This window comes from Lepus europaeus, chromosome 23, assembly GCF_033115175.1.
Source record: "Lepus europaeus isolate LE1 chromosome 23, mLepTim1.pri, whole genome shotgun sequence".
Taxonomy (NCBI): Eukaryota; Metazoa; Chordata; class Mammalia; order Lagomorpha; family Leporidae; genus Lepus; species Lepus europaeus.
Window position 1 is genome coordinate 30,155,574 of NC_084849.1, and position 12,555 is coordinate 30,168,128.

The following is a 12,555-nucleotide window of genomic DNA, read 5'->3' on the forward strand; positions in this document are numbered from 1 at the left end:
AATCCACTGGTCAAAAGATTCAGTGGACGCCTCAGAGGCCAGACTCATCATACACTTGCCACATGGTAGGCCAGGCACAGAGTCTGTGAAGTTGTGTTATGGGTTGTGGGCTCATGGTGCTGGCTGCAGCTGTTGACACACTAGGAAGGGGTGGTACACTGTGGTTTGAGTTAGCCCTGCCTCTGTCCAGCACTGCAGTATGCATGGACCAAGTCTGCACCTGCTGAGACCAAGGGATTTATAGGGATCTACAGTCCGAAGAAGTCTGATGCACTGGCCTTAAGGCTGGAGGGTCACCATAGAGATGGCATTTTCATGAGGTGAAGTAGCAGGGACAGCTCTGGGAAGGGGACTGGCCTCCTTACCCCATGTCCTTTCCCTTATACACTTCTGAACTTAGATGAGCCTGGTTTGAGCATAACAACCTGTATGAGTGATGCTGAGAAGCCACCAGATGACATTCTGGTTAATGTGCGCAGGTTATGGGTCATAGTGTCAACAGTATACGCAATGTTGGGTGCTGACCCATGTGCTCACCCACACAGCTACTCTGAGGGTCTGACAGAGGGAGAGTGGGGCATGGGATTTGCAAGACAGGCTGGAGAGCAAGTGAAGCAGACTTCTTTGTACCTGGGACTACAAGTGAAGGGGAGGAGAAGAGTACAGGCTAGAAATGGAGCAAAGAGATAGCAGACAGTACATCTCCTTTGCCCCTTCATTAGTATGCACACCAAAGGTTATCAGTTGACATTTTCTTAAACCTGAGTTGGTGATAGTAGTGATGTTGGAAGTTGTGAATGAAGTGCCTAATGTGGCTAACTTTCTGCTTGTCTTTCCAGCAAAAGGTCAGCAAATGATATTTCCTTAAGACAAAAATAGGAATACACGTAGCTTGAGGCTTGATTGAGAGTTCTTGTAAAATCTAAGTAGTCCTTGCTGACTTGAAAGATGCTAGCTATGTGGCCCCTCATTGGGGATTTGGAGTTCTGTCATTAGGGCTGGCTTTTGCTACTGTTGGTGCACATCATTGTCTCTACCAGAGTGTCTGGCCACTCCCAGGGCATTCACCTTTATTAGACATTTCCTCAGGTTCCCAGTTGAAAGGCACCAAACATGAATCCTATCAGCTAAAGAGTTAAATCTATCTGAACTGCAATAGAGTCTGATTGGCCAAAATTTTATTATAGAATTTCTACTAGAAATTACCTTCATCAAAGTCTGTTTTATTCTGATATTATCATACACAATGATGGAGCAAGGACAAAAAAGTCTTAGATCCAATATTGACCCCTCACCTACATAACAACAAACAAGCTCCTCTTTCTTTGCCATGTTAATATAGCCCCACCCTGCCTTTACACAGCACTATCTGAAGACCCCTGCTGTCAGCCTCAGATCTCTCAAGCTGTAACCCCATCTCAGCAGCTCAGCCTCAGAGTACAGCCTCAGCCTGAATCTGTCTCAGCAACTCAGCTTTAGCTCAGACCTTCAAGCCCCGTCCAGCCAGTTTGTACTATATAAATAAACCAGGTTATTCATGTGAAAACATCACACTAAAAATAAGGCAGTCATATTTTTCAAGGCCACATTTCTTTTTTTTTTAAAGATTTATTTATTTACTGGAAAGTCAGAGCTGCACACAAAGAGAAGGAGAGAGAGAGAGGGAGGGAGAGAGAGGTCTTTTATTTGCTAGTTCACTCCCCAGTTGACTGCAACTGCTGGAGCTGTGCTGATCCAAAGCCAGGAGCCAGGAGCTTCATCCAGGTCTCCCATGTGGGTTCAAGGGCCCAAGGACTTGGGCCATCTTCTACTGCTTTCCCAGGCCATAGCAGAGAACTGGATCAGAAGTGGAGCAGCCAGGTGCCCATATGGGATGCCAGCACTACAGGTGATGGCCTTACCCACTAAGTCACCATGCTGGTCCCTCAAGGCCACATTTCTTTTTACTGTATTTTGTGGGCAGCTACATGGGGAAAGGGAGGAATTTTTGTTCCTGTTTCCTTCTCAGTCCACTCCTTCACAGGGATAACTAGTACAGAGCCTTCAGGAGATGAGAGTTGTCAGGAGAGTAAAGCCTGGGAGAGGTTCAGTCTCAGGTGAACACATGGCAGAGACTTGCCAGTGAACACGTGACAGAGAGTCCCTTCCCTTACAGGTTTGTGGTTTATATTGTTCAAAGTGGCAGGAGAATGCTTGGGTGTGTGAACTAAAGCTGGGTGGCCAACATAGAGGGAGAACTTGGACTAATTCTAAAGGTCCTGTCATGTTACAGTGTGAGCTGGGAGGGGTTTGTGCTGAGGCTGAGCTGGTGAGTTGGGGACAGAAAGCTTGGGAGGAGTGGGGAGAGCTCAGGCTGACAGCTGGACTCTTCCGATAGTGTTATTTCCAGCAGTCTAGGCAGAGTGGAGCTGGAAAAGGCACGGTGGGGCTGTATTAGCAGGGCAGAGAAGTGGAGGCCTGCTTGTTGTAACCTAGGTGAGATCAACAAGGACCTAAGGCTTTTTGTCCTTGTTCTATCAACCATCATAGGTTACTGATGTCAAAAACTCATGGGCTTAAACACAGAATACAAAATAAAACTGACCTTCTTAATTAAAAATGATAGATTGTATGATAACCTGCTGGGTGGAGTTTTGGGCAAAGGGAAAGTGTGATTTTTCTGCCTGGGTGTTTTTGTAGCTTAGCACTTCATGCAAATCCAGATGAAAACAGCTCCACTTATTGAGCCAACTAGTCGAGTGCATTAACTTCAGTTAATCTCACTTTACAAAGGGATCAGTAGAAGTAAAAACAGTTGACAAGGCCACAACTCACTAGGCTAATCCTCCACCTGTGGTGCCGGCACCCTGGGTTCTAGTCCTGGTTGGGGTGCCAAATTCTGTCCTGGTTGCTCCTCTGTCCAGCTCTCTGCTGTGGCAGTGGGAAGGCAGTGGAGGATGGTACAAGTGCTTGGGCCCTGCATAGGCATGGGAGACCAAGAGGAAGCACCTGGCTCCTGGCTTCGGATCGGCACAGCATGCCAGCTGTAATGGCTATTTGGGGGGTGAACCAATGGAAGGAAGATCTTTCACTCTGTCTCTGTCCTTCTCTCTCTCACTGTCTAAATCTGTCTGTCAAAACAACAACAACAACAACAACAACAACAACAACAACACAGTTGACATCCCTGAGAAAAGAAGAAAGAAAGGCTGAAAACAGAAATTGGATAGCAGCCAAACAGATCATCAGCTACTTTTCCACAGCCTCAAACTCAATATTAAGAAAAAAAACAACAACAACAACCAGCAAGGAGGAGGCACCAATCCACAAAGCCACAGCACACCCTGCCCTTAACTCCCGTTGAGAAAGTCCTCGGAGTACTCAGCTAATCACTTCCTCACATTCTCATCTCTTCCTTCCACATCCTGCTGACCACCTTGGGCTCCCTGCTGAGGGCCTCCAAGCCCTGCAAGAAACACCATGGAATACACCTGGAAGCTGGTCCAGAGAGCATTCTTGCTACAGATCCACAATGGCAATGGAGTTAATAAAAATATGGAGAACATGTGTCCCATCGCCTGCCTTCTCCATCTTCTGGCCTGCCCTCTTGTCAAGTTCCCCTGTCAGGTCCCTCTCACTTTGAAATCAGACATGACCTACTAAAATCTGCACTGACATGTGGCCCTTAATGTTCCCCAGAAGTGCTATCTGGGGTGTCACATGTGCTACCAGAATTTGGGGTGCCATATGATTTCACCGTGGGATTATTACTAAATCTCCAATATTAATTAGCCCAAGAGGGTTCTTGCCTAATATTTAGAGAAGAATTCTAAATACTGGCACAGATAAACAAGGCAGCATGGTACATTTTAAGCTTTTATTTAGTGTGAGAGGTATCTAGGAAAGTGAGGGTATTAGTTCAGGTTGGAGAGAGGAAAGTCTGGGAAATAAGGTAGCATCCGTACCAGAGAGCAGGCCAAAAGCCACATGCAGCAAGCACCTTGAACTGCTATCCACTTCTTATCACTGGCAGCAAAGCAGAGGCAGAGTGCTTTATTTAAGAGAGAGAGGTAAATATGGGTTCATATCGAGTACCAGGAACCAGCCACGTGGAGGAGTATCTGGGCCAGGAAGCCTAGGGTGTGTGGCCTTTGGGGAAGAACATGTGTCCTCCATGAGAACATGGAGGCACAGGGCTGCAGCAAGCCTCCTCCTGGAAAGAGGCCAGGGAAAAGAGAAAGCCCGGGACATACTGTGTCCCAGGCTTTTAACCCATTTCCAAAGGGGAGTGGTTAATTAACCTGATTGGCTGGTGGGCACCCAGGTGTGGCTGGTAGGGGATGAGGTCACACAAGGGTGTGGTGAAGGTATCAGGTAGGGCGTGAGGTCACACAGGGGCAGTGGCGAAGGAGTGGCCTTCCAGCTCACAAACCTAATCAATTTTAACCTGTATGCCTGCCTACTTCACCTTAAAAAAAAAAAAACTTTTATTTAATGAAAATAAATTTCCAAAGTACAGTTTATGGATTACAATGGCTTTTTCCCCCTCATAACTTCCCTCCCACCCGCAACCCTCCCCTCTCCTGCTCCTTCTCCCCTTCCATTCACATCAAGATTCATTTTCAATTATCTTTATATACAGAAGATCAATTAGCATATATTAAGTAAAGTTTTCAACAGTTTACACCCACACAGAAACACAAAGTGTAAAATACTGTTTGAGTACTAGTTATAGCATTAAATCACAATGTACAGCACATTAAGGACAGAGATCCTACATGAGAAGTAAGTACACAGTGACTCCTGTTGTTGACTTAACAAATTGACACTCTTGTTTATGGCGTCAGTAATCTCCCTAGGCTCTAGTCATGAGTTGCTAAGGCTATGGAGGCCTTTTGAGTTCACTGACTCTGATCTTATTTAGACAAGGTCACAGTCAAAGTGGAAGTTCTCTCCTACCTTCAGAGAAAGGTACCTCCTTCTTTGATGGCCCGTTCTTTCCACAGGGATCTCACTTGCAGAGATCTTTCATTTAGGTTTTTTTTTTTTTTGGCCAGAGTGCCTTGGCTTTCCATGCCTGAAATACTCTTATGGGCTCTTCAGCCAGATCTGAATGCCTTAAGGGCTGATTCTGAGGCCAGAGTGTAGTTTAGGACATCTGCCATTCTATGAGTCTGCTGTGTGTCCCACTTCCCATGTTGGATCGTTCTCTCCCTTTTTTATTCTATCAGTTAGTATTTTCAGACACTAGTCTTGTTTATGTGATCCCTTTGACTCTTAATCCTATGATTATGATCAATTGTGAACAGAAATTGATCACTTGGACTATTGAGATGGCATTGGTACATACCACCTTGATGGGGTTGAATTGGAATCCCCTGGCAGGTTTCTAACTACCATTTGGGGAAAGTCTGATTGAGCATTTCCCAAATTGTACATCTCTTCCCTCTCTTTTTCCCAGTCTTACATTTAACAGGGATCACTTTTCAGTTAAATTTCAACACTTAAGAATAATTGTGTATTAATTACAGAGTTCAACCTACTTCACCTTGAGCCTCCACAAATAAAACACATGAAGGAAAGTTTGAGTGTCTTAGCACACAAGATGCACCTCTCTCCCTTGCACCCACACGTCTTGTCTCCCAATCACCTGCAATCTGCATTCTTTCCTGGTATTCTTATTTGTCGTGGAAATACCTGGGGAGCTGGCTGCTCTCTTCAGGACAGGCTGGGAGCAAGGTAGGTTATGAAATGTCCCTGGTGCCTGGAGCTGGCAGAAGCTACAGAGGCAGTAGCAGAGGAAGTGGAAGAGGCGGGGAGCCAGCCAGGTGTTTGCTTGCAAATTTGGGATTAGGAGCAGCACTGCCTCTGAAGGCTGGCTGTCATCAGTGATTGAACTTCCACTGTCTCAGGAACTCAGAGCCACAAGTAAGCACATATGTCCTCCTACATTCACACATAGACATACACACACACATATTCTCTCTCTCTCTCTCTCTCTCTCTCTCTCTCTCTCTCTCTCTCTCTCTCTCTCTCTCTCTCTCTCCCTCTGAGCTTGGAATGTGTTAGGACACCTAAGAACTCTGAGAAATGGAGTCTATGAGCATTTCCTAGAGACCTGACCTGTGGGCCTTCCCTAAGAGTTTCAAATCCTCCAGCAGGTGGAGACAGAATGGAAACTAGAAAGGATTTTGTTGTGTTAACACCCATCCTTCCCTCCCCTTCATCAACAAAAATCTGATTGGATTGGTTGGTGCTCTTTTTCCTGATTTGAACCAAAGTCTTTAAGAGTGACACCACTGCTGCTAAATGCCAGCCAAATCCTGGTCTCTCCATAAACTATGCCTTCTTCTGGAAATATCATACTTTTGTTCCTGGATTTTTTTTTTCAAATTATTTTACACCATCTTCAGGGGAACTGAATAGAGAACATTACTCAGTATCTTCTAGAAGCCAGATTAAGGGAGTAAATGCTAAATACCATCTCATTCAATCCTTAGATTAATTCTGGGGCACTATTATCACAAGTTTACAAAAAGAAAAATGAAGTGAAAATGGTTTTTCACAGTTTGTCCACTGGAATATGGTTAGAAAGGATAGAAGAGAGGCTAAGCAAAATCTAATAGTGATTTAAGAAATCATCCGTTTGTCTTTTGGCTCAATTTCTAAACTTTGAGATTTCTCAGCTGGGGAAAAACGGTGAGAGAAAGGAAGACTAGCTGAAATGATAACCATACATAACCACATAGGATTAAAATTATTTCAAAAAGGAATGAGACTCAAAATCTCATCCTTGGTTTATTATATGTGGTCATTTTTTATTATGTTTAAATTCAAGGGACTGTCTAAATACTATGAAATCTTAGATATATGTGTGTTGTTTATATCTTAAAATTTTATTTAGGGGGCCAATGCTATGGCATAGCTAGTAAATGAATGAAAGAATGAAGAATAAACGCAAATATAAAAAAAATTAATGGGACTGGGCTGTGTTGCAAATAAATGATTTTTTTGTTGTTAAAAAAAAAAAAAAAGGGACGTCCGCCCTGTGGCCTTCGGGCCGCCCGGCCCCCTCCCGGACATGGAGGACGTGGAGGCGCACTTCGCCCACCTCCTGCAGCCCATCCGCGACCTCACCAAGAACTGGGAGGTGGACGTGGCGGCCCAGCTGGGCGAGTACCTGGAGGAGCTGGACCAGATCTGCATTTCTTTTGATGAAGGCAAAACCACAATGAACTTCATTGAGGCAGCGCTGCTGATCCAGGGTTCAGCGTGCGTCTACAGCAAGAAGGTGGAGTACCTGTACTCGCTGGTCTACCAGGCCCTTGATTTCATCTCTGGCAAGAGGCGAGCCAAGCAGCTCTCTTCAGTGCAGGAAGATGGGGCCAGTGGGGACACCGGCTCCAGGGCCCCCCAGGATGCAGAGGACGAGTTCCTGTCGCTGGACGACTTCCCCGACTCCCGGGCTAACGTGGACCTGAAGAATGACCAGGCACCCAGTGAAGTGCTTATTGTCCCTCTGCTGCCCATGGCCCTGGTGGCCCCTGATGAGACAGTGAAGAACCACCACCCCCTGTACAGCCGTCAGGGTGAGATCCTGGCCAGCCGGAAGGATTTCAGGATGAATACGTGCACCCCCCACCCCCAGGGGGCCTTCATGTTGGAGCCGGTGGGCGTGTCCCCCATGGAGCCAGGGGGCTCATTCCCCATGGCGAGGAACCAGAATGAGGCTGGGAGGGCTGAGCAACAGCCGATGGAAGTCTCTGAGAGCAGGAGCCCTGTCCCCGTGCCCAGCTTCTCCCAGCAGCCAGGCTCCTCTCCAGAAGGCCCAGCGCCCAGTGGTGGGGGTGACGACGATGATGCCCAGGAGGCCGCAGAGATCCCAGAGGCTGTCACCCCCAAGGCTGCCCAGGAGCCCAGGAGCCCGGAGAGCCCCACGCTGCCCAGGAGGTACATGCTGCGTGACCGAGAGCGGGCCCCAGAGCCCCCACCCCAACCTACGGAGACTCCAGACCCCTGGCAGAGCCTGGACCCCTTCAACTCCTTGGACTCTAAGCCCTTCAAGAAAGGGAGGCCCTACTCTGTGCCCCTCTGTGTGGAGGAAGCCCCGGGACAGAAGCGCAAGCGGAAGGGCCCAGCCAAGCTGCAGGACTTCCACCAGTGGTACCTGGCTGCCTATGCAGACCCTGACGACAGTGGGAGGTCCCGGCGAAAGGGCCCAAGCTTTGCAGACATGGAGGTCCTGTACTGGAGGCACGTGAAGGAGCAGCTGGAGACCCTGCGCAGGCTGCAGAGGAGGGAGATGGCCGAACGCTGGCTGCCAAGGGCCGAGGAGGAGCTGTGGCCTGCAGAGGATGACCGCCTGGAGGGCTCCCTGGAGGACCTGGGGGCGGCAGATGACCTGGAAGCTGATGGGTGTGTGGAGGCTGAGGACGCAAGGCCTGGGGAAGCCACTGGCCTGGATGCAGAGGCCCTGCCTGCCTCCCTGAGCTACGAGGAGCTGGTTCGAAGGAACGTGGAGCTCTTCATTGCCACCTCCCAGAAGTTTGTCCAGGAAATGGAGCTGAGCCAGCGCATCAGGGACTGGGAGGACACCATCCAGCCCCTGCTGCAAGAGCAGGAGCAACACGTGCCCTTTGACATCCACACCTACGGGGACCAGGTGGTGTCACGGTTCCCCCAGCTCAACGAGTGGTGTCCATTTGCAGAGCTGGTGGCCGGCCAGCCTGCCTTTGAGGTCTGTCGCTCCATGCTGGCCTCCCTGCAGCTGGCCAACGACTACACAGTGGAGATCACCCAGCAGCCGGGGTTGGAGGCGGCTGTGGACACCATGTCCCTAAGACTGCTGACGCACCAGCGCACCCACAAACGCTTCCAGACCTACGCAGCACCCTCCATGGCCCCGCCCTGAAGTGGGGGTGGATGAGGCGTGGGCTTGGGAGCCCTGTCCCCAGCATGTGGTCCCTGCAGTGCTGCCACCTGGCTGGCCCAGCCTAATAAAGTCGCGTCACCACGCAAAAAAAAAAAAAAATGTGGTGCCAACATCCTCAGTCCTCATCATGATGCCAGGCAGGGTATGCCTTTCCCATATTTGAGCTTCAGAGAAATGACAGGTGGAGAGGCTCTGACTTGCTCAAGGTTACACACCTAGAAAGTGATGTAGGATAAAAATTTGGCTCCATTCCAACCCTGAGGCTGAGTCAAGCCAGGCAGTATGGCTATATGAATGTGAGGTGCCAGGGGTCAGGCAGGACCCAGACCATGGGGTGTTGGCCACAGGCTGGGCTTTCTCCCCTCTATGGGTGGGTGGGCAGGTGGGCTGGTGGGCAGATGGACTGCCCCCAGTCAGCTGCATTCTCCTGAGTCTCACAGAAGGCTGTGCTAGTGTTGGCCCAGCTGTCAGGGTGCTTTAAAATAGAAGCAATGCTGGAAAGCTGGGCTGCCCCTAAGAGACTGTTGCAGGAAGGAGGAGGGGGGAGAGCTGTTTTGCAAACACAGACCTGCTGCCAGAGCACAGGGCCGTGGTCTTTACCAGCATCCTGGGGATGGAACCAGGGACTGTTTCCCTGGATGGCCCCTCCCTGTGAGAAGGTGTGGCTCTGTGTGTCTGTGAGGGTGAGCCAGCTTTGGCTCCTGCTGGGGAAGTTGCCTTGCCTTCTGCTCTAACCGCTGGCTGGTCTGATGCCCCTTCGGCAGACTGGCCAATACACTAGAATGATGTTGGACAAACAGCAGTCCCAAAGGCTTTTCCAATCCGATTTAACAGTTGCTGTGTGCATGGACAAGGCATGTCATCCATATTCCAGGGCCAGCCCATCCCTCACCTCCGGAGTCTGCAGATTCAAGAACTCACCATGGGGAAGTCTGAGTCACTGGACAATCAGTTCCGTCAGGATCCAGCAGTTCCACCTCTCCCTTCTCAGACACCTGACTCTAAGCACTCTGCCTTTCCTGCTTCTCAAGTGTCCGGCTTCCTCTTTGCAGCGGGAGAAAGATGCGCCACCACACGGACACTTTGACCAGTGCAGCCTGGAAGGGACAGTGACGTGATGATCTCGCGAGATTACATGGTTTCCCCTCCCTCGAGGTGTGCCTGGTTGGACAGTTTGCAAAGGGGGGTGGGGGTGGGCATGGATGACGTCATAAAGCCATAGCCAATCAGTATGCTCCCTGGCGTAGTGGGGGACTGTTGCCAGGTGAGGAGAGCTGCGGCTGGGGTCTGAAGCCGCCTCCTCTACTATTGGACTCCCCAGAGGTGGACGCCATCACTTCGGTGTCCCTGGCACAGCTCTTGTGATATAAAACCGCATTCAGGTAAGATACAATTTCCTGACCTACTGGTATTTTATTGACTTCTGGGTCTTTGCTTCTCTCCATGTTCTGGAGTTATTTCTCTGTTGTGTTGTTTGTGTGTGTGCCTGTGTGTTTAATATGCATTTGAACAATGTTTAAACATATTACATAATTTAAATTTCTCTTGTAGATATGTGTTCGCTAGTTTGCCTTTTGTCCTTTAATATTGCCTGTCTGTTTCTTGCTATGACTTATAATGATTGTCTACCTGGTAGTCTTGCTAAATTCACTTACCGGTTGTATTTGGCCTGGGGTCAGATGGGATTATCTCTCCATGTAATGGTGTCACCCTCATATATTGAGTTTTATTGCTTAAAAGGTGATATTTAAACTTTGTTTCTTTGTTGTTGATTTCTCTGATCACTCCTCCAGTATAGTGTTGAAGAGCGATGGGGAGGAAGCCAGTTATGTCCTGGTCTGTTCCCAGGAAGAAGGCTTTCACTGCCCTGTATTAAGCAGCGCGCTGTGGTCCATTTTATACTATCTTGATCACATGAAGGAAGTCACTGTGTTTTCCTATTCTGCTATAAGTTTGATTTATTTTCTGGTTGGATATTGAATTTTATTAAATGTTTTTTAATATTTAATCTAAATGATCGTGTAATTTCCTCATATTTTTCACCTATCTGGATGATTTATAGGGTTTGTTTGAGAATGCTAAAAATCTTTACTTTTTAGTGTAGCTCACTTGTTATTGATCTGGTATGCTTTCCTATGTGATTGAATTCATATAATCATATTTTGCTTAGAATATATGTACCTCAGTTTAGGAAAGACATGCTTTTTGATTTCATTTTCATTGCATATCCTGGTCTCATTTGCACATTGGCTTCCCAAAACAGATTCAAAAACATTCTGTGTATGTCCACTTGGAACAAGTCAGGGAAATTCAGTGTTTTTTCTCTTAGAAGTGTATAATGTTCCAAAAGTCTGGACCCAGGTTTTTGCTTGTGGAACATTTTTTTTGATTGGTTGGTTTGGATTTCCAAATATTGATTCAACTTATTAAATTATATAGGAATCTTCCTATTTCATCTTATATTTGTGCTTTTGGAAATTGGATTTCAAAATGTAGCAGATTTTGAACTCTGAAGTCAATTTTTAAATAATTTTCTACTTATATAAGGTGAATAAATTTCATATGTACAGATTTAGGAGCATAGTGCTAATTTCCACCCTACCCTCCCTCCCATTCATGCTGCCATCCTCCCTCCTGATTCCTGTCATATTCTTTCATTTAATTTTTACAGTGACACATTTTCAGTTTATTTTATATTCATAAACTTACCCTAACACTAAGTAAAGAATTCAACAGTAAGAAAAAAATCCAATTCCTCAACAGTAGAGATAAGGGTTGTAGACAATAATCAGATATCAAAACATCAGTTTCATTCATATATATTACATTTTTTGTTCTCTTTATTATTACAGATCAGGGAAACATAATATATTTGTATTTTAGGGACTGGCTTTTTTCATTAAGTACAATGACTTCCAGTTGCATAATTTTACTGCAAAGGAGAGAATTTCATTATTTTTTATAGCTGAGAAGTAGTTCATAGTGTATATATAACACATTTTCTTTATCCAGTCAATAGTTGATGTACAACTAGGTTGATTCCATATCTTAGTTATTGTGAATTGAGCTGCAGTAAACATGGAGGTACAGATAACTTTCACAAGCTGATTTTATTTCATTTGGGTAAATTCCCAGGAGTAGGATGGCTGGGTCATATAGTAGATCTATGTTCATATTTCTGAAGAATCTCCATACTGTTTTCCACAACAGCTGTCCTAGTTTACATTCCAAGAAAAGTGTATTTTCCCCCCACATCCCTACTAGCATTTATTGTTTCTTTGGTTGCTATATGAAGCTGTTCAAACTGTGGTGAGGTAAAACCTCATTGTGGTTTTTATTTTCAGTTCCCTGATGGCTAGTGATCATAAGCATTTTTTTTTGACAGGCAGAGTGGATAGTGAGAGAGAGCGACAGAGAGAAAGGTCTTCTTTTGCCGTTGGTTCACCCTCCAATGGCTGCTGCGGCCAGCGCCATCACGCTGATCCTAAGCCAGGAGCCAGGTGCTTCTCCTGGTCTCCCATGTGGGTGCAGGGCCCAAGCACTTGGGCCATAGCAGAGAGCTGGCCTGGAAGAAAGGCAACCGGGATAGAATCCGGCACCCCAACTGGGACTAGAACCTGGTGTGCCGGCGCCGCAAGGCGGAG

General features: G+C 47.0%; 1 protein-coding gene across 1 annotated transcript; it reads left to right on the forward strand.

The window, feature by feature from the left end:
* The first annotated feature begins 7,020 nt into the window (after positions 1–7,020).
* Positions 7,021–8,990, forward strand: LOC133752166 (condensin-2 complex subunit H2-like). The gene has a single exon (XM_062182522.1). The coding sequence runs from the start codon at positions 7,061–7,063 to the stop codon at positions 8,888–8,890; it is 1,830 nt and encodes a 609-aa protein (XP_062038506.1). The 5' UTR covers positions 7,021–7,060; the 3' UTR covers positions 8,891–8,990.
* The last annotated feature ends 3,565 nt before the right edge of the window (positions 8,991–12,555 follow it).